A 22,778-nucleotide genomic window follows, 5' to 3' on the forward strand; every position below is an offset into this window, starting at 1 on the left:
CTATTGTGCGTGCGCTAACCAGACACGCAAAAGTGTGTTTTTTTATGACTTTGTTATTGATTTATTTGAGCACGTCATATGTGTGAATGTGTAAACCTGTTCTACTGTTGACTATAAGAGCAGTTACAGTTTTTTTTACTCAGCGTTGCATATAGATTAGAAGATAAGTGTGATCATACAGGCTTGCCATGATGCGATTGTTAAACCCAAGTTATTATGTGCAGTCTGTGTCTGATGCTATGTACTGTAAAGGCCTATATGGCTTGTTGAGAGCGAATAACACATGGTTTGTTATTACTGATGAGAACGCACACAACATAATGTTGGAATTCTTTTGAATATTTATGGAGGTGTAACGTAGCCTGGCTCTCGCCAGACCCTTGTAGTTCCGCAAAGCTACGCCAGAGGCGCTACGCTCAGCTTCGCACAAGGGTCTGGACTCGAGGCCAATGCAAACTTCTTCCCCGGAGCAAAAAATAATGAACCAATCAGGATCGCCGGGCGGGACTTTCTGAGGTGTGACGTAGCGCTGAAGCGACTGTTTGAGTCAAACAACAATGGCGGCTCGCAGTGAGTGGCTGAAGTAGCACGTCATTCAAGATAACGGACAAGTGGTTTATCCAATCACATACAAGATTTTTTTACAAGCCCCCGCCTTCTGAAATGAATCGCCTATGGAGCAGTCCCAGACCCTTGTGCGGAGCTCAGCGTAGCTTTGCGGAACTACAAGGGTCTGGCGAGAGTCAGGCTAGGTGTAACGCTCAGTTTGTTGAAAATAAATTTGGCACACCCAGTCTTTGCAGGTGCACACCCAATGTCTTTTTTCTGGCTACGCCACTGCAATAAGGCTCTTAAATTATGCCATAAGAATGTGTTCAGCAACAGCATCATCAAACAGTGGTCAACAGTGGTCATGTGGTCATGTGGTCATCTTGTCAGAACGGATAAAAGGCAAGTGTTGCAGACTGGGAGTTTACACAGCAGATATGGGGTCAGATAGGAGGATTTATCTGTTGGCCTCTCTGGCCTTTTACTGTCTGTATTCACTGGCAGCTGCATCTGAATTGTAAGTAGACCTGCCTTACCTTTATACCTACACTTCTTTAATATTGTTTCATAACTTCATAGAGCTTAAGTGTTTTCAACCTCATCTCTCAATGGTCGTATGAAACTTTTGCGGTTTGCATTCATCCTTGAAACATTTTTTAATGATTGAATATTTTCAGTTTATACAATTGTACACAGTAAATGTACAACAACCCAGACCTTTTAAAAATTAATGCTTTTTGAATGTCTGTAACAAATATAATACAGAAGCAATGTAGATTGTGATGCAATATTTAATGTTGGAACACAGCTTTGGTTTGAGTTATGGCATTTTACACAACAAAACTTTTTATTTGATTCTATCTAGTGTTGTTTATTTGTTGAGTGTTTCAGAAAGTAAAAAATTAGTTGAGGAAACCTGTAACAGTAGCAAAAATAAGGTCAAGGATTATTTATATTTGTAATGCAATGCTTATTGATACTGTGCCAGGGGGGAGTAATGAGTAACCACAGTTTAGTTTGCTGTCCCAGTGAGTAATGTGAGTTTGTACAGTGATTTGTTACACAAGTGAAGGCAAATAAAGTAAAGGATTATGTTAAAATGTCTTACTGATTCAGAGCTGTCTCCATTGTAGACTCAATGTTAAAATCCAATAATAAACAACCATTTACAAAGATTTTTAATTTTACAAGGATGAGCTGTGCCTTCATTTATATAATGCATGTGCATGGATTGTACCTCTTTTGTTGTGTCATTTTGGATTAAAGCATCAGCCAAATTAATGTATTCTCAAGTGTCTGTATAGTGACTGCATTTCCTGTTCATCCCACTGTCCTGCAGGAAGATAATGACTGCCCCCAACGTGTTGCGTGTAGGAACAAACGAAAACATCTTTGTTGAGTGTCAGGGATGCACTACAGGAGAAATCCAGGTCACAATCAGAGCGTGGAACTTTCCAACCAAATCCAGACGACTGGGAGAAACATCTGTGATCCTTAATAAAGCTAACGAATTCCAGCAGTTTGGAGCAATTAAGGTATGTTGTGCATAAGTGAGTGTCATATGGTGATCAGAACTATTATTAGGGTCCGGGCAGCTAAGCTGCCGGGAACCTATTGTATTCCTAGGAATTCTTTGTTCTTCTTCTTCTTCCTCTTCTTCTTCTTCCAAGGAAGTTATACTTCCCATGGGCGAAAACTCACCAAACTTCACAGAAACGTCTGACCCCATGCCAGATTCACTCAACTCCAAGGACATGTGCCCAATAAGCGTTTAAATTTAAAAACTTAAAAAAATTCCTACCAAACCAATGGTAGATGCTAAAGTTTTGAAACTTCACCACAATGTAGCCTCAATACTGCTGAAACTTTTGTCCACTTAAACTCATTACAAATTTTTTTCAATAACTGTAAAACTTTTAAAATGTATCTCCTCCTACAATTTTTGCTCAATTGTCACCAAACTTGCTAGAGAGCATCTTCAGAATATTCTAGAGTCATGGTTGATGAAGTTTGGTAAATATCAGAATTTTATCTCAAAAACTGAATTTTTGAGAACATTTTGAATTCTGCTCTCATGGGAACAACTGCAGTCAATGTAAGAGTAGAATTTTTAAACATCATATTTTCTCTTATGAAGCAAAACACGTATCATTAAAAACAAATCACCAACATTTCCATGCTGTCAAGATGCAATTTATGTATTATCAGATTTTTGTTTAGATAACTGAATTTCTGACATTTCTGCCCGGGCACTGACTCCCTGAGTCGATAAATGAAGCTACACAGCAGGTCTCACTACCAGCTCATTAGCTCAGCGAGTTAAGAGCTGGTTCTTGGTGTCAGAGATTGTGAGTTCGAGACCCAGCAAGGGTGATGATGATGATGATGATGACAGATCAAAATGTCATATGTCCTCAACATGAAACACAAGACAGTTGTACTGATGGTGGCATCACAGCAAGCCTCTAAATTTAAAAATCCAAATAGCTTGGACTGGCGAAGGCTCCTAACATCTTAGACTCATAGTAGATGTTTGACAAATACATATCAGAATTTTACCTCAAAAACTGATTTTTCTTTTTACTGTGGTTTCAAATCTGCCTGCACGACAGTGAATGGCTTACTCAATTTGTGAAGCCACTGTTGAACTGCCACTTGTCAATTAGCTCAGTGCGATAGACAATGGTCTTTGGTTCCAGAGGTTGTGGGTTCAATCCTCAACTGGTGCAAATTGAACATTATAAGGTCAACTGTCCTGTCTTCCTATTCTCCTTATTGTTGCTCAGAATTTGCCTAAATTTGCCAAAATTAGCCCGGACCCGACCCATTGCTGCACAGCAGCTATAATCAATATTAAAATTGTTATTATTAAAGTAACATTGCAGAGTTTTTCGGCCTTAAAATAATGTTTCCAGACTCATTGCAATGGTAGAAAAATGGTTAATAGGATGAATGGTGCTGCCGCTGCCGCCTGCACTATGTAACTTCCCTGCACGGGTACGAAACACCGCCCCCCCTCCTCCTCCCCTCCCCTCTGCGTCGAGAGAGAGACATGGTGGGTAAATGCGAAACTTACGGTTCCCCTCCGGTCGTCGTCGCCGCCGCCGCCGCCTACTGTGAAAAAAGGTTCACAGTAGGCCTACAGCCTAACTGTGCGTTCACACCAAAAGCTTCCAAAGCGTCAAAAACGCTCGAGGGTGGGCTTCAGACAAGACAGCTCCCAAAACGGCAAATATTTTCAGCCGCTTTGGCCGCTTGCACGTGACGGACGTCAAAGTTCGATTGCGCTGGTCATTGGGGAGCCGAAATACAAAAAAGAGGGAAAAAAAGGCATCTCTATTCTGACAAGTTGCCTCCGGCTGCCGCCGAACCGCGTCATAGCTAAATTACCCTAAAGTTAACCAGGGCTCAACTTCTCGTCTGGTGACGCTTTGGATGCTTTGGAAGCACGGCGACGCCTGTTGACGCTTTGGACGCTCAGTGTCGCGAGTGAGGTCAAACAATATGGTGAGTCATTTAACCTCAATTGTTATTTGGTGTCAAATATACAAAACACTCATTTAAATTTGACTTAATGTTGGACACACAATAAAATGTGTATAATTTATCAGTGCTGCCCAATTTTGAGGTGAAGCTTGAGTCTTCAGAAACCTCCTTCCGAGTGGACCGTGAGGAGCTCACCATCAAAATGTGTTAACCACTGCGCCACGCACCACCCTTTTGCTCAACTTTTAAAGAAAATGACAAGTTTAATTCTTTCAAAATTGATGCCAACGTCGATTCGAACGATTTCAAACGATGGCCAAAGCCATCTTGTCATGTTTTTCACCGTCATGTCGTCATCGCATTAAGCCCGCCCAACGACTCTCTAAACAGATAGAGCGCTGTGATTGGTGAACACAAACGGTGTTCGAGACTCAAAAAGTTCCTATGGCTCGTTTCTAGACCCACCTATGGAGCAAATATATTTGCTGCCGCTAGGGTGCAGCTAGATTTCTAGGCTAGCATGACAAAGTATTAACCCAAAATGGCGCTTGTGTGGGGGAATACCTGAACATACGGTGTCGGTAGCCTGTAAGGACAAACGGCCATAACCGCTAAACCGCTGAAGGCACTAATAATATAGCAGCGCTATCTATTGACTTAAATAGGCAACTGCCCTACAGACAGATAACTTAATACTAAATTAAATCAGTACATAGACTGACAAATTTGCTTAGCCAAACTGTGCTCTGCTACGTAAGATATAGGCCACAGGGAAAAGAAAGATGTCTTTGATTGTGTTCTGCTTCGTTAAGTCCTGTTGTCCTGGTAAACTGCAGTTGTCCTGGCTGTGTGGCTTCTGTATTGTTGAGAAAATCAGTTTCCTTGTTCTCCTTTAGCCGGTGGATGCTTACTCTGCCCTTTGGCTCCTTTGCTGGTAAATTCAGTTAGCAGACCTCAGGTTCAGGCTCCGCACAGGCCTCATGGAGGTCAGAGAGCTGCAGCTTCTGTTGAGGAGCAAATAGGAGAGAGAGGGAGCCCAAAAAGAAGAGAGTCCCCTAAAAAGTCTCTTGTCTTGTCCACTGAGAGAGAGGGTAGAAGGGCAGTTCTCCTTTTATGGCTTGGTGACATCAAGGGTCCAGGCCACGCAGAGACCAATTGTAGCTGGAGTTGGGCTTCTCTTGTGTAAAAGTAAAGTATGTTGGGATACTGAGATCAGTGGCTTTCCTTTGTCAAACAAGAGAAGCCATTTGTTCTTATCCTCCATTTTGAATGAGCTGAGGCCCAAGAGGTAATTCCAAAATACATACATACATACACACACGTACATACATACACACGTACATACATGTCCATTACATTAAATTGTTGCAAAACATAATTAGTCCTTTGTATATTTTAAGTTTTGTTTTTGATTAACAGCATTTCAATGACCTAAACCAATTATTTATATAATCTTCCATATGAGAAGACACACATACACAAAAAATCTTGTATTGTCACTATGGCCTTGTTCTACATATCTCTTGGCGTCCGTTTCTCGCTGCCGAGCAGTTTTTATGAATTAAAAAGTATTTAACTTAAAGTGAGTGCTGTCACAACCTTTTTTTGCTTTGAATTTTTTGGACTGGCACCCGTTCTACCTTTCATACGTGGAGTTGAGCACGCCAAGTCTGCTGATTATCTAGATATCTCTTGGCCTGCTCACATTTTATCTTCCAACTGTTTCAGATCTCATCGGACATCTTCAGTGCGGATGACAACAGGAATCAGTATGTCTACCTGCAAGCTCATTTCCCTGACCAGGAGCTGGAGAAAGTCGTCCTAGTGTCCTTCCAGGCCGGTTACATCTTCATCCAGACTGACAAGACTCTATACACCCCCGACAGCACAGGTGAGTCCAGGACTACATCAGTGCTGAGAAACACTCCCATCTCTGTCAGAGTCTCCAATACATTATTCAGATAACTCTCTATTTATCAATATAACTATGTTCCAGATCTTTGAAAATGACTGACACAAGTATTTTTCTCTCACTATCAGTTCAATACAGGTTGTTTGGAGTGACACCCCAAATGGTGCCTTTGGATGAGCCATCCACTTCCATTGCCATTGAAATTATGGTATTGCATTTTAACCTTGACACAAATTCAAATATAACCTTATAATGAGTTGGACGTGAATATGTAAGACACACACACATGCGCGCATGCACACACGGGCAGTAGTTGCTAACTATGCAAAAATATCACAACAAAGTTGAATGCATGTACTGTATACACAACAGCCCTTTTTAAGTTTTGTTAATGATAAATCATGCCATTTTAGCCAGCCTTACCTCACAAATCAGCCATAAACTCAGCACTATGTCAATGTGTTGCAACTGTTTTTCCAGCCAGTGCGACCTCTCCTCAGTGCAGCCTGATATCAACTGTGCTCTTGTGCAACTTCATTTTCCACTTCTCACAATAGCAACAGGCCTATATATCACATGATGATCATATGATGCTACAATTTAGTTTTATGAAAATATAAATATGAAAATATACTCTATATTAAATCTAAATCACCAATACCAACACAAATAAAATTTCCATAACTAAACAATAAAAGGGACCTATAACAATTACATCCGTACAGCAGCTTCTCAGTACCACATTTCTACATGCATCCTACATAACAGAGAGTGGAAAACAGTGTGGCAAACCATCAGTCAAGCTTGAGGTGGTGAAACTAGCATGCTACAAATAATCACTGTACATTGGGCAATTAGTTAGAGCAATTTAGCAGGATACTCTGACCATCTGTGAAAAAATTTATTACCAATAGCTTTCTTTACCATTGTGTTCCTGTAGGTGTCTAGTAACAGCTCTCAATTTATTTATTTCCAAATCCATTGGGAAAATTCTGGAGAGTCAATCAAAGTTAAGGTAAAAAAAAAATGAAAATTCTAATTTAAGCTTGTGAGATGTCTAACTAGGGGTTTTAAGGGGTGCTGAGTTCATTTCAACCATTAGTTTTGAGTAAAAATGTTTTCCCTGACCATATATTATTGGTATATTTGAGTTATAGTGTATGGCAAAGGGTATAGTAAAAGTCATTGTTGAACAGATTCTAGCCTATTCTAAATCTAAAGATTCCATTCTAAAAATAAATAAATAAATAAAATGAAAATAAAAAAGAAGAAAGAAATACAAAATACTTCAGAAGAGTACACTAGTTAGAAAAAAAAAACACAAATAGTGGGAACATACCGCACACTAGACTGGGTTATGAGGATCTTTAGTTTATTTCAGAGCAACGCGTTACGCTTGTGGCTTCTTCAGGCTCATACTGAGACCAGGAAGTCAAGGGATTTTTAAAGGAAATGGTACTCAATCAATTTACATAAGTAATTGAACAAGGTGAAAACATATTTAACAATCAAACATCAATGGCTGGGGAGTACCATAGAAATGGATAAAACACATATATTTAAGTGCATTCAGCAGCTTTACAGCAAATTTGAGTACAGGTGTACCTTCAGTAATTCACTTACAGAAACAATACAATACAAACAGGTCATATACAAATAGGCAATCTCATCCATCATAACATCAAAAATATATACATACCGAGGATGAACACAGGTGTTAATAGTGAGGATGATATCACACAAGTAGAGCAACAATAGGCAGATCATCTTTCCGTCATTTTCAGTCAGACCAGACCAGTCATACTTCAGAAGAGTGATGACACCAACTGCGCACATGCATGATACCCAGTACATGAGTGTGGTTTCTATGGTCATGATGCCCTCTGGAAGGATTGAGAGGGAGCATTGCATCATGGCAAATATTTTTGGAGAACAAACACGATTTTAAGGTATGATAGTTACCTTTTGACATAATAACAGTTTTTCCTTCTGCTAGCACACGCTTTTATCTAGTAAATTAAGAAATGCATTAATATTCTCTTGTTTATTGCTTAAAAAGAACAACCATTCACCTAGCTAATGTTAGATAACTATCTAGTTAGCAAGCATGAGAGTCATTAGCAAATGTTGATAATGTCCATAGGAGCTAGTTTATGTTGTAATGTAGTGATGAGCTACAGCTAATTTATGTAGTAATTCAGTTTCAATAGGTACACAACTGTCTTGATCGAGTCCATGGTCCATCATATTGGGGAAAAAATATATAACCAGTGTGATCAATTGAGTTGTGGCAACCTTCTCTACTATAGTAACCTTAGTCTAGTTGTATGGACCACCACGGTCACCACAAAAACCATGACACTTGTCTATTTTAGCAGGTACAACATGGAGTTTATGGCTTGAGGTGCTTCATTTGTGATGGTCCTGAGACTGAGATTCAAAAGCTCTCAAAAGTCACCTCAAAAGGCCATCCTCAGATTTTAGCTTATTCTGAGGGTGTGGACGATGCAGCATTAATCAGAAGACTGCATGAGGACTCTTTGTCTCGGTGCTGTGTCCAACAAACTGTTTTTTAGTCGGTCTTGGTAGAAATTATCAGGTGCATGATACAACTCCTGAGCCATGTCTGGATAATAGGTAGACACATATGTGCATGATTAAATTACTCAAAGTCAGATAATTTAATCATGCACATGTTGTACCTGCTAAAATAGACAAGTGTCATGGTTTTTGTCAAAACAGACTGTGGTGGTCCATACAACTAGACTAAGGTTACTATAGTAGAGAAGGTTGCCACAACTCAATTGATCACACTGGTTATATATTTTTTCCCCAATATGATGGACCATGGACTCGATCAAGACAGTTGTGTACCTATTGAAACTGAATTACTACATAAATTAGCTCTAGCTCATCACTACATTACAACATAAGCTAGCTCCTATGGACATTATCAACATTTGCTAATGACTCTCATGCTTGCTAACTAGATAGTTATCTAACATTAGCTAGGTGAATGGTTGTTCTTTTTAAGCAATAAACAAGAGGAACACTATTTGGTCATCTGACCATTATGTTTTCAAGCCCCTTCCATTTCCCCATGGCCATGAAGGAGAGGACCCCATGATGCTGTGGAAAGCATGTTTTTTTTCACAAAAATATGATTTTTGCATGTAAAAGGTGACATGATACAACTCCTGAGCCATCTCTGGATAATAGGTAGACACATATGTGCATGATTAAATTACTCAAAGTCAGATAATTTAATCATGCACATGTTGTACCTGCTAAAATAGACAAGTGTCATGGTTTTTGTCAAAAAAGACTGTGTTGGTCCATACAACTAGACTAAGGTTACTATAGTAGAGAAGGTTGCCACAACTCAATTGATCACACTGGTTATATATTTTTTCCCCAATATGATGGACCATGGACTCGATCAAGACAGTTGTGTACCTATTGAAACTGAATTACTACATAAATTAGCTCTAGCTCATCACTACATTACAACATAAGCTAGCTCCTATGGACATTATCAACATTTGCTAATGACTCTCATGCTTGCTAACTAGATAGTTATCTAACATTAGCTAGGTGAATGGTTGTTCTTTTTAAGCAATAAACAAGAGGAACACATTTTTGGTCATCTGACCATTATGTTTTCAAGCCCCTTCCATTTCCCCATGGCCATGAAGGAGAGGACCCCATAATGCTGTGGAAAGCATGTTTTTTTTCACAAAAATATGATTTTTGCATGTAAAAGGTGACATGATACAACTCCTGAGCCATCTCTGGATAATAGGTAGACACATATGTGCATGATTAAATTACTCAAAGTCAGATAATTTAATCATGCACATGTTGTACCTGCTAAAATAGACAAGTGTCATGGTTTTTGTCAAAACAGACTGTGGTGGTCCAGGGGGGCGACCGCCATTCCGAAGGACCGCCATTCCGACGGTCTGCCAGTCCGAAAATTCTCGAAGGTCCGTCATTTCGAACTTCCCGAGGGGCCGCCGTTCCGAATGTGTTTTATTTTGAAAATTGACCGGATTCTCTCGTGGTTTGACTTCCTGCCCGGCTTGACACGACGCGCCGCGGGGACAGCGCCCGACCGGCCCCTCCCCCTCCGCCTCCAAAGTTTCACCCAGGTGCGAGTCTGATGCATTACATCCATGGTCTGATGCAGCCGCAGCACTCCTGCTGAAAATAAATGTCCTTGCTCTGTGCTTTGGTTAGGTTTAGGCAATGTAGAAAGGAGTTGGTTAAGTTTAGTAAAAAGGTTAGGTAGAGGCCAATAAAATCGCAGTTAATATGTATCTCCCCCAGGAGTCGAACCCTGATCCACCGCGTCAAAAGCAGATACTCTCACCACTACGCCACCACCGCAATTAGGCTTATTTACTCCGTGCCGTAAACCATTCAAGATTTTTTCAGGTTCGGAATGGCACCCTTTCTTTCAGGTTCGTAATGGCACCCTTTTCCCATAAATAATTAAGGGTCGGCATTCCGACAAATTAAAGTAAACGTTCGGAGTGGCGGCCCTTCGGAATGGCACCCTGGAACCGGTGGTCCATACAACTAGACTAAGGTTACTATAGTAGAGAAGGTTGCCACAACTCAATTGATCACACTGGTTATATATTTTTTCTCCAATATGATGGACCATGGACTCGATCAAGACAGTTGTGTACCTATTGAAACTGAATTACTACATAAATTAGCTGTAGCTCATCACTACATTACAACATAAACTATAGCTCCTATGGACATTATCAACATTTGCTAATGACTCTCATGCTTGCTAACTAGATAGTTATCTAACATTAGCTAGGTGAATGGTTGTTCTTTTTAAGCAATAAACAAGAGAATATTAATGCATTTCTTAATTTACTAGATAAAAGCGTGTGCTAGCAGAAGGAAAAACTATTATTATGTCAAAAGGTAACTATCATACCTTAAAATCGTGTTTGTTCTCCAAAAATATTTGCCATGATGCAATGCTCCCTCTCAATCCTTCCAGAGGGCATCATGACCATAGAAACCACACTCATGTACTGGGTATCATGCATGTGCACAGTTGGTGTCATCACTCTTCTGAAGTATGACTGGTCTGGTCTGACTGAAAATGACGGAAAGATGATCTGCCTATTGTTGCTCTACTTGTGTGATATCATCCTCACTATTAACACCTGTGTTCGTCCTCGGTATGTATATATTTTTGATGTTATGATGGATGAGATTGCCTATTTGTATATGACCTGTTTGTATTGTATTGTTGTGTATAGATACTGCCTTTCTGTAAGTGAATCACTGAAGGTACACCTGTACTCAAATTTGCTGTAAAGCTGCTGAATGCACTTAAATATATGTGTTTTATCCATTTCTATGGTACTCCCCAGCCATTGATGTTTGATTGTTAAATATGTTTTCATCTTGTTCAATTACTTATGTAAATTGATTGAGTACCATTTCCTTTAAAAATCCCCTGACTTACTGGTCTCAGCATGAGCCTGAAGAAGCCACAAGCGTAACGCGTTGCTCTGAAATAAACTAAAGATCCTCATAACCCAGTCTAGTGTGCGGTATGTTCCCACTATTTGTGTTTAACTAGTGTACTCTTCTGAAGTATTTTGTATTTCTTTCTTCTTTTTTATTTTCATTTTATTTATTTATTTATTTTTAGAATGGAATCTTTAGATTTAGAATAGGCTAGAATCTGTTCAACAATGACTTTTACTATACCCTTTGCCATACACTATAACTCAAATATACCAATAATATATGGTCAGGGAAACAGTTTTACTCAAAACTAATGGTTGAAATGAACTCAGCACCCCTTAAAACCCCTAGTTAGACATCTCACAAGCTTAAATTAGAATTTTCATTTTTTTTCTTTTTTTTCACCCGAGCCCTCTGGGCACCTTAACTTTGATTGACTCTCCAGAATTTTCCCAATGGATTTGGAAATAAATAAATTGAGAGCTGTTACTAGACACCTACAGGAACACAATGGTAAAGAAAGCTATTGGTAGTACATTTTTTCACAGATGGTCAGTATGCTGCCCTCCGTATATGTGTTGTGATACACTTTGGCAGCTAGACAAACTCCTTCCTGACATCACGACTCTGAAGACAGTTGTCCGTTGTCCACAGGTTTATTGGTGTAAGAAAGAGTAAAACTAAAACACACAAAAGGCATAATGAATACAAAAGTTGCTTCTTTGTTATACTTACACACACAAAACAATGTAAATATACTGATTCTTAAATGAACTAAAGTGCTTGTTTTTTAACTGCTATTTACTTATTTATCCGTAAACCATTGTATTTTAACGCATAATCCACTATTTATTGACATCTATTTGCATTTATTCCCTTACATGAATTTTAGCATTAATCTTAGTAACAGTCATAGCGGAGTAGTCAATAACTCGATAGACTTCCTGAATAAACTTTTCAAACTAAACATTGTGACAAAAATAACCATCTGCGGTCATTAATAACATTAAACCAAATCAATACATACCAACGATGCCATCAAAAGGCATAAAACGCAGGAAGCAGGAGAGAAAGTTAGCTTAAGCAGTGTCTCTGAAGCATGTTTGTGTTCATTTCCTGGTTATCAGCAAGGAAGGAAGTCACCTGACCTGTTTACATGTACTTCCTTTTTTCAAAATAAAACCTTCAAAATAAAAGCATATTGATTGTGGCAAAACACTCCCCGCCTGGCGTGGATACACGCCACTCAATAAAACCTTACATAGGTAAATTCACTGGGTCTCAGACAAGAAAAGAAGCACTATCTCAGAAACAGGCCTAAGAAAGAGTTTAGCCGCTCCTGTACGTGTGACCTTGACCTCGACCTTTCGCACCTTCCTGTCCTGGCTGGGGAAGGTCTGCGTTACCAGTCCAAGAGGCCATTCGTTTCTTGGTATTTGGCTGTCCTTGAGGAGAACAATACTTCCTGGATTGATGTTTGGGTGAGTAGACTGCCACTTCTTGCGTGCCTGTAATGTTGGGAGGAATTGCTTTCGCCACCTGTCCCAGAAGGTGTTGGACAGGTGCTGGACCTGCCGCCACTGATGCTTGTAGAGGTCTGAAACTCCAAAATCTCCACTAGGAGCAGAGAGGACATTCACCTTTTGAGTGAGAAGAGCAGCTGGGGTGAGTATGAATGAGTCCTTGGAGTCAGTTGTCAGTGGAACCAGGGGCCTGCCATTTATAATGGCTGCTACTTCTGCCATGAAGGTCACCAGCACCTCATGGGTTAGTTTGTCCTTCAGCTGAAGAAACATGGAGTCTAAGATTCTTCTTGCAAGACCAATCATCCTTTCCCATGTGCCACCAAAATGGGAGGCGTGTGGAGGGTTAAAGGTCCAAGAACAACCTTGACCTGACAGGTAAGTCTTCACAGTGATGTCATCAATGTTCGAGGGTATCTTCAACTCCTTACATGCACCAACGAAGTTGGTGCCACGGTCTGAGCGGATGTGTTTAACTGGACCGCGCACAGCCAGAAAGCGCCTCAGCGCATTGATGAAGCTGGATGTGTCAAGGGATTCTATGACTTCAATATGAACCGCTCTTAGACTCATACACGTGAAAATCACGGCCCAACGCTTACTATGTGCATGACCTCCTCTTGTTCTACGTGAAGAGACGCTCCAAGGGCCGAACACATCGAGCCCGACATTTGTAAAGGGAGGCTCTGTCGAAAGGCGGTCCGCTGGCAGATTGGCCATCTTTTGGATCGTAAGTGGCGCTCTAAGCCTTCTGCAGGTTATACACTGATGAATGATGCTGCTCACTTTTCGCTTGCCACCAAGTATCCAAAAGCCAGCTGTACGGACAGCCCCCTCTGTAAACAGACGGCCTTGGTGATGGATGTGTTCATGGTGATGCATGATGAGTAAGGCTGCAACCTGATGTTTGCCAGGAATAATCACTGGAGTCTTTTCACTCTGATCCAGGTTTGCATTGTGAAGACGACCTCCGACTCTCAGAAGGCCGTGTGTATCAATGAAAGGATCCAGATTTCTGAGAGGACTACTTTTGGGGATCTGTTCATGTTTTTGGATACATTTGATATCTTGACTGTAGATTTCCTCCTGTACAGCTTGAATGATGATGTGAGATGCTTGATCAGACTCCTCGACTGTGTATCCTGTTTTGCAGTAGTGCCAGCCCTTACATGTCCCCTTCTTCAAGGTTGTGTTGAAACAACGGGCTATGTGAATGAGGCGAGTAATGGCCCTAGTTAGAGACTTCCAGGATGAGAACTTTGAGAAACGATGTGAACCAAGCTGCTTGGACGTTGTTGTAGTACTCAAAGTGGACACTAGAGGGCGAATGTCTAGGTCTGAACTTGGATCTACAAGTTCATAGGTGCTCTCCAAGGCACATGTCTCTGGTGTGTATAGAGATTTGGGTCCACTCAGCCAGCTCGTGTCCTTCAATTGGCCTGCGGCGACAGAACGTGTAGCGTGGTCCGCAGGGTTCTGTTCTGTTGACACGTAGCGCCACTGATCTGGGCGAGATGACCTTCGGATACGTAATACCCGGTTACTTACATAAACATAAAAGCGCCTGGTTTCATTAAAAATGTAGCCCAGGACTACTTTGCTGTCTGAGTGGAAGGTTGTAGCATCGAGCTGAAGGTCCAGTTCTGCTGAAATTAAGTCTGCTAACTCCACTGCAAGAACCGCCGCACTAAGTTCCAGTCTTGGAATTGTTTGCTCCGGACGGGGGGTCAGCTTGGCTTTGCCCATTACAAATCCGACCTGGTTATTTCCAGCAGAGTCAGTTACTTTTAGATACGCCACAGCGGCGATAGCTTTTGTTGATGCGTCAGAAAAGACACACAACTCCCTTCTGACAGCTGCTGTGGGTGAAACTGTGGTGTAAGCTCTGGGAATCAAGAGTTGGGACAGTTCTTCCAAAGAAGCTCTCCAAGATGTCCATGCTTGTTCCATTTCTCGGGGCAAAGGCGAGTCCCAGTCACTGTTCTCAACGGTAAGTTATCTCAGAATAGCCTTACCTTGTATCGTGACTGGAGATACAAACCCTAAAGGATCGTAGAGGCTATTGATTGTAGACAAAACACCCCGTCGAGTGTAGGGTTTTACCTCATGAGAGACGCTGAAGTTGAAGCAGTCGGTCTGGAGGTCCCAATTGATTCCAAGGCTGCGCTGCATTGGCAGCACATCTGCATTGAGGTCCAGGTCTTTAAGGTCTTTTGCACGATCTGCGACTGGAAAGGCCTCCATGACCTCCTTGTTGTTTGCTGCAATTTTGTGCAGCCTTAGGTTTGATTTGGAGAGGACCTCCTGCGTCTTTTTTAGCAGGTTGACTGCAGCTTCGACTGTAGGTAGGGACTTCAACCCATTGTCTACATAGAAGTCCCGTAACACAAAACGTTGAACTTCAGGATCGATGGGGAGCTCGCTGACCTGAACAGACTGATGCAGGCCATGAATAGCCACTGCGGGCGACGGGCTATTTCCAAAGACGTGGACCGTCATTCGATACTCCACAACGTCTTTGGAGAGGTCGTTGTCTTGGAACCATAGAAAACGTAGGAAGTTCCTATCATCTTCTCTTACTGAAAAACAATAGAACATCTGTTCTATGTCTGCCGTAAAGGCGATTGCTTCCTTTCTAAAGCGCATCAGTACACCGAGTAGTGTGTTGTTCAGATCAGGCCCAGTCAACAGCACGTCGTTGAGTGACACACCATTGAACTGGGCACTGGAATCGAAGACCACTCGAATTTGCTTTGGTTTTCTTGGATGGTACACACCAAATATTGGTAAGTACCACCGCTCTTCTTCCTCCCCAAGAGGAGGGGCTAACTCGGCATGACCATTCTTGAACATCTTGTCCATGAAAATGAGAAAATGTTCTTTCATTTCAGGCTTCCTTTCAAAGTTGCGCTTGAGCGACTTGAGACGGTTCAATGCCTGTGGCCTGTTATTGGGAAGCCATGGACGTGGGCATTTAAAAGGTAACGGAGCTACCCAACTGTTGTTTACATCTTTTGTTAGTCCTTCCTTCATAATTTTCATGAACGAAATGTCCTGAATAGATGGAGCCATGTTGTTGTCATCTTTGGACTGCTTGAAGATGTCATGTCCGAGGCTGTCGACATCACAGTTTGATATCTCCTCAGCACGTGTTTCGAGGTAGTTTGTGATCTGGGTTTCACTGTATTTTTCCTTTACATGGAACACGTTAGGACATGGGTCAAAGAGAGTAGGGCGTCCCCGTTCCGTGGTGTTTGTGAAGAAGGCGCTGACTGTCGGCGGTTTGTGAACTTTCCCTAAACACACATCACCCACGATGACCCATCCCAGATCCAACTTCTGGGCATAAGGTAGGTTGTGTGGGCCATTCACCTGTCTGCGGACCTTATGCACTCTTATAATATCTCGACCAAAGAGAAGCATAATTTGGGCCTGTGGATCGATATCTGGAATGAGATGTGCAACTGATTTCAAATGTACATGATGAAGAGCCGCATCGGGAGTTGGAATCTCATCCCTGTTATTTGGAATGTCATCACATTCTATGAGGCTGGGTAGAGGGATTGTGACTGATCCGTCCAGCGATTCCACAACATAGCCACTAGCCCTTCTTCCTGATGCTTCCTTTACTCCAGCACAGGTTTTTAATGAGTAAGGAGCACTTTGACTTTGATCATTGAAGATTTTGAAGAACTGCGAACGAACTAGTGATCTGTTGCTCTGTTCATCCAAAACCACATACATCCTCACTGCTTTGTCAGTGTGGCCGGCTGGATATACTTTCACAAGAGATATTTTTGAGCAAGATCGATCCGTCACATCTCCACCACAGACATCTGTGCATTTGGTGGTGACATGGGCTTGTGGGGAGTCATCCTCCTCCCCGCCATGCTCTGGAGCCGTGTTCGTTCCTTCAACCCAGGGAGCGGGTCCAGGGTGAAGCGCTGTGTGGTGCTTTTCACTTTTACATTCATAACATCTAACATTAAATGTGCAGTTCTTTGCAATATGTGATGACGAAGCACAGCACTTGAAGCAGACATTATTCTCTTTTAAGAAGGTCTTGCGGTCTTCGATAGGTTTTTCTCTGAATGCACGGCATTTCCATAAAGGGTGCGGTTTTTTATGTATCGGACAGAGTTTGTCACAGTCACCAAATTTCTTTGAGGGTTCTCCAGGATCCGACATTGTTTTGGGAAATATGTCCGTTTTGTGAACAGACACTTCTCGCTGTCTGTTTGGCTTCCAAGCTGTTTTGTCTGTCCTGGGAGACATGTCTGAATGAGAGGTGAAGTTGAAACTTGGATCATTCTTGACACTAGCTTCTACAGTCACAAAGTCCACAAAGTAGGCAAAGGGGGGATATGGAACATTATGTTGCCTTTTGTAGGATGCCCCAACTGAAGCCCACTTTTCCTGCAGATTGAAAGGGAGCTTTTGCATGATTGGGTTGACGCCTCTCGCTGTATCGAGGAAAGAGAGGCCAGGTAGATCTCCCTCATTTTTGGCTGACTCTAGTTCCATCAAAAGATCACCCAGCTTTGTTAGTTTAGAATAATCTCGTGTAGTTATTTTTGGAAAGGCGTCGATACGTTTGAACAGAGCATCTTCTATCACTTCTGCAGAACCATAAGATTGTTCAAGTCTGTCCCATATCATGGCCAACCCCTCTGCCGGATGATTAATGTGTATTGCTCTTATGTGCTCGACGTGTTCTGCTGACTCTTTGCCGAGCCACTTAAGCAGAAGATCCATTTCTTCGCTCGGTGTCAGGTCTAAACCACTGGTTGCGTTCTGAAAAGAACGTTTCCACGCTTTGTAGTTTTGGGGTCTATCATTGAATTGAAGTAGACCTGTAGCAACAAGCTCACGGCGAGCGAAGTATCTCACGACATCACTAACGTTGGAGTTGTCATTATTAGAGTTTGAAGGTAAGCGATGTGATTTGCGAGCAGAATGACGTTTCTCATGTTGACCGTGATCAGGAGTGACATTGTTGTTGTCAAACTGTACATTGCGTGTTCCATCAAACCTTTCATCTTTACGAATGTAAGGCTGATGTGGAGTGAGGCGAGATGGTTGAAAAGCTGCACTGTGACTATGAGTGTGGAAGGAAGTGGTATCGACTTGGGCTGAATGGAAAGAGCCGGCCCCGGACCCGACGGCCGAAGCTGGAGCTCTGTAGCCTGGGCTCGGCTCTCTTTTGATTGTGACACCATCGTCGTGCAGCTGAGCGTCTGTTTTTTGTGATTTGGCTTGGTCGATCACGTATTGTTCTGTGCGTTGTGCAGCTTCCAAAGGGGTGGAATCCAAATTTAACACACAACTATATCTTTCACTGTTTGCATCTACCGCAGCTTCGAGGGCTTCTGCCTCAGCAACGGCTGCTTTTTTATAATGAAGCATTTCTATTGAGGCTTCCAGCTTAGCTTTTTCTAACTTTAGGCTCATTTCTTCTTCAGCGTATGACATGCGTGCCTTTGCGGCCTCTGCTTTAGCCCTTGCCTTCGCTGCAGCAGATCCCGTTGATGATACATTTGAGTGTGCAGCAGAACATGAAGCACGGGACCTTGTCTTTAATGAAGTTGCTTTCTCGGACATGGCGTTGTCAGTCATACCTCCGTTTAGACACTGTCGTGACGGTCACCCACTGGCTGCGTGTGATGACGTCGTTAGTAGCATCTGTCAGCTTGCTGCATCATTGTGCCCGCTAGAAAGCCGTTGTTTTACTATGCTGCCCTCCGTATATGTGTTGTGATACACTTTGGCAGCTAGACAAACTCCTTCCTGACATCACGACTCTGAAGACAGTTGTCCGTTGTCCACAGGTTTATTGGTGTAAGAAAGAGTAAAACTAAAACACACAAAAGGCATAATGAATACAAAAGTTGCTTCTTTGTTATACTTACACACACAAAACAATGTAAATATACTGATTCTTAAATGAACTAAAGTGCTTGTTTTTTAACTGCTATTTACTTATTTATCCGTAAACCATTGTATTTTAACGCATAATCCACTATTTATTGACATCTATTTGCATTTATTCCCTTACATGAATTTTAGCATTAATCTTAGTAACAGTCATAGCGGAGTAGTCAATAACTCTAGGGCTGCCACGATTAGTCGACTAGTCACGACTACGTCGACTATTAAAATCGTCGACAACTAATTTAATAGTCGATGCGTCGTTGTTTGTTTTTTATTTTATTTTGTTTTTCTCTCAAAACTGCTGCCGCACCTTCCACACACGCACCCGCCGCCGCAGCCGCCCACCACACATACACATGCAGTCACTCACTCAGTACACATAGGTGTTCTCTCTCTTTTCTCTCTCTACCTGTCTTGTCCCTCATCAAGCGGCACCGGTGTAACCCCCCACCGTCCCTCCGCCCCCGCCCCCGCCCCCACCGCCACCGCCGCCACCGCTCCTCACCCTCTCTCTCTCTCTCCTCTCTCTCTCTCTCTCTCGTCTGTCGTTTTAAATGAGAAGCGCTATAGGAGCGGTACCGCCGCTCCATCGTTTTAAATCACGGACTGAAAAACAGCCGTTCGTCGTTTAAAAATAAAATCGCGGACTTTGAGAGTCTGTGTTGGAGAATATTGGAACGTTACCGCGTCCTGGTCACGTAATGCACGCTCATGTTACTGTAACGAGGAAGTCTTCTCTCCCGGCATAAATCTACGTCAATATTTTCCGGTAGCTTCTCATCACAGTCCACACCGTGCAGAGTTTGAGCTGCACCTCAGTTTCACTTGTTTTCATTTGACAGAGTTTCACACAGAACTTTCTGGTGGAGTCTTTCCATGTTTCTCCCTCTGTGACAGTAAAAAGGGAACATTTAATTGTTTTCAGACAAGACGATTGTCTTATAAACTATTCGATTTTTTTTAACAGAACGACTATTATTTACACTGAGCAAGTTATATTTGAATGATAAGCCTACCAAAACTTTATTATTGTGAATAATTCCTTAGTTTCAGGTGTCTACCTCATTTTATTTAAATGTAGCTATGTTTAATGCCAGAGACAAATGAAGGAAAGAAAAACCTAAAAAACCTTTAAGTATTTATTTTGGTGTTGTTTAGGCCAGTGCCTTATCTTTATTTTACTCAGCTGTTTGCACTTTATGCTACAGTTAAAGCTGCATATTTCATTAAATGTTTAATGAACTATCATCTTAATTGTCTTTATTTTTAGTTAGCATATACCTTAAACACTTCAAACTGAAAGCTAATGATGGTATATAAGAGCAGCTGCATGCTGGTGCGATAATCTGTATGTTTTGCATTCAATTTCCATATGATCCGATTAGTCGACTAATCGAAAAAAATAGTCGGTGACTAGTCGACTATCAAAATAATCGTTTGTGGCAGCCCTAAATAACTCGATAGACTTCCTGAATAAACTTTTCAAACTAAACATTGTGACAAAAATAACCATCTGCGGTCATTAATAACATTAAACCAAATCAATACATACCAACGATGCCGTCAAAAGGCATAAAACGCAGGAAGCAGGAGAGAAAGTTAGCTTAAGCAGTGTCTCTGAAGCATGTTTGTGTTCATTTCCTGGTTATCAGCAAGGAAGGAAGTCACCTGACCTGTTTACATGTACTTCCTTTTTTCAAAAATAAAACCTTCAAAATAAAAGCATATTGATTGTGGCAAAACAGTCAGAGTATCCTGCTAAATTGCTCTAACTAAATATAACACTTAAGTAACTAAACTTTGAAATGTTAGAAAGAAAGAGACGGATCTAGAGCACACGCGATTAAACTTCTAAATAATGTCTGACCAAAGGGGGGGGGGGTCACGTAGCACACAGAGCACACTAAATGTGACTTACAGTATTAGATTCTCTTACACCTTGCTACTATTAATGGTTGGTCAAATGCTGTTTGTGTTTAGACCCCTGAAGGCGTGGCTTTAGCTCTTCCTAATGCTCCATTCTCCCTGATATCAGGATACTACGATGGGGCCTACCGACTTAGTACACTTGCCAGGTGAGTATTTAATTGGATTTAGTTTAGTTTAACTCACATTTGCAACATGATCAATAGGTGAATTCAATTCAGTGACAAGACATTTTGAATTGAACAGCTGCAAACAAGCAAGCATGACTGATATTGATTTCACCTACCAGTCTCTGTGTGTGCACCATCATGGCAAAATGTGGTCCTGGAAGATAGCGTAGTACAGACCACCACAGAGGTGGTCTTGGGTACTTTGGCAGGTGTTTATCCTAGGTTTGGTCATTGTGATGTCTTCCCAGTTACACAAGATACAGTCATGAAATTGAAAGCTGGGGATTGCAAGAAGGAAAGGGACCATTGGCTATGGGAGATTTTCATGTCTGTGGAACAATAGATTCCCCAGCTGTAACTGTAATGTTTATTAATCTTAGTTCAGTTAGGATTGAGCGTAACCACCTTTTTCCGAACGTCAAAAACGTAAGCCTGTTTTGCCGGTTTTGCTCTTCCGGTGGAATTTTATGTTTACGTTTCCATGGTTTCGGTAGTCGGTAGTTTTTTTTTCAATGAAAATCTGTGAAATGCATGGATCATCACACCAGCTTTTAACAGTGGATATCACACAAATTGACATCCGTGTTAAAAGCCAGCGTTAATAGATCCATGCATTTACCGCAACTATGATAACGACTGAAAACCATGGAAACGTAAACATACAATTCCAAACCGGGAAAACCGGCTTCCGGGTTTGACCATAGATGACGTTCAGAAACTTGTGGATAAGCATGGCAAGCTGAAGCACAGCATAGGTATCCTTGTGCATGGCTGCAGCAGATTTGGCGTCAGGCTCTGTCTCAGTTATTCGTTCCCTGAATGAAGCTTTGCCAGACATTACAGGGAATGAAGCAGACCCCCGCAGGGGACCATAGAGACAGAGCCCACAGATGGATGCTGGAGAGGTGGTGCAAAACCTCATGGGCAGCAGCAGCAGCAACAAAATGTAAGCAGTGGCAGCAGTGGGCAGCAGCAGTAGCAGAGCAGAAAAATAGCAGCAGCGGCAGCGGCAGCATAGCCAGGGATGAGCAGGTAAGCAGGGGGGTTAAACATCCCGCTCCATTTGGATGAGGAGAGCACGTGATTGATCAGCTGATCAGGATGGGTGCAGCTTGAGTCGTCTGCCTGAACTAGCTTCACAGGCTTTGCATCGTTTACATATTAAAGTAAATGATTTATCCAAAACAATGACAAAAAAAGAAAAGGAAACTATAACTGCAAGCAACAATTTGCTGGTTCTAACCACTTAGGGCTCTAGTTTCCCAGACAGATCAGGCACAAGCGAGGCGCAGGTGTGTGTCCAGGCGCACTTTGCAAGTTTTGCACTGTATACCAATGTTGGTGATGTGTTTAGTCTTTTATTTTTTTAATTATACAAATGAAAAAAAATTGTAACCCTGTAATTTGGATCTCTTTATGACATAGTAATAGTCCATTGATATGAAAAAAATGTTCTGAGAAATAACAGAAAGGTGGGCTTTTACAGTAATGATGTCATAAATTTGTTGTAAAATGAAGACATAAGAAAAGATAAGAAAGAAAAGAAGAAAAGTTGTAATAATGCCATGTTATAGTGGTACTGAGAAGTACTGTATTGAGTTGTTAGGGGAGTACAATTAAAGAAAAGAGGGCTGGTCAGATACCGGGTAAAGGGGAAGTCATGCCTCTACAGCAATTAAAATTCATTGAGGTCCAGTTACTAAACTTTCATCCAAGTGAAAGGTCCGAACCTTATAAAGTCCAAATGGTGTCTTATAAGCTATAGCCTACCCCTATGTC

General features: G+C 41.7%; 1 protein-coding gene across 1 annotated transcript in view; it reads left to right on the plus strand.

Annotated features, from left to right (window-relative positions):
* Positions 1-975: 975 nt before the first annotated feature.
* Positions 976-22,778, plus strand: part of LOC146991258 (complement C3-like) — a 71,848-nt gene continuing 50,045 nt past the window's right edge. Inside the window, exons 1-5 of the mRNA XM_085798665.1 lie at positions 976-1,066; positions 1,889-2,084; positions 5,764-5,926; positions 6,076-6,155; positions 20,884-20,978. Of these exons, the coding sequence (XP_085654791.1) occupies positions 987-1,066; positions 1,889-2,084; positions 5,764-5,926; positions 6,076-6,155; positions 20,884-20,978 (614 nt within the window). The 5' untranslated portion in view covers positions 976-986. The remainder of the gene's footprint in view (positions 1,067-1,888; positions 2,085-5,763; positions 5,927-6,075; positions 6,156-20,883; positions 20,979-22,778) is intronic.

Source organism: Trachurus japonicus, chromosome 1 (genome assembly GCF_045865225.1).
Source record: "Trachurus japonicus isolate A0001 chromosome 1, Traja_1.0".
Lineage (NCBI taxonomy): Eukaryota > Metazoa > Chordata > Actinopteri > Carangiformes > Carangidae > Trachurus > Trachurus japonicus.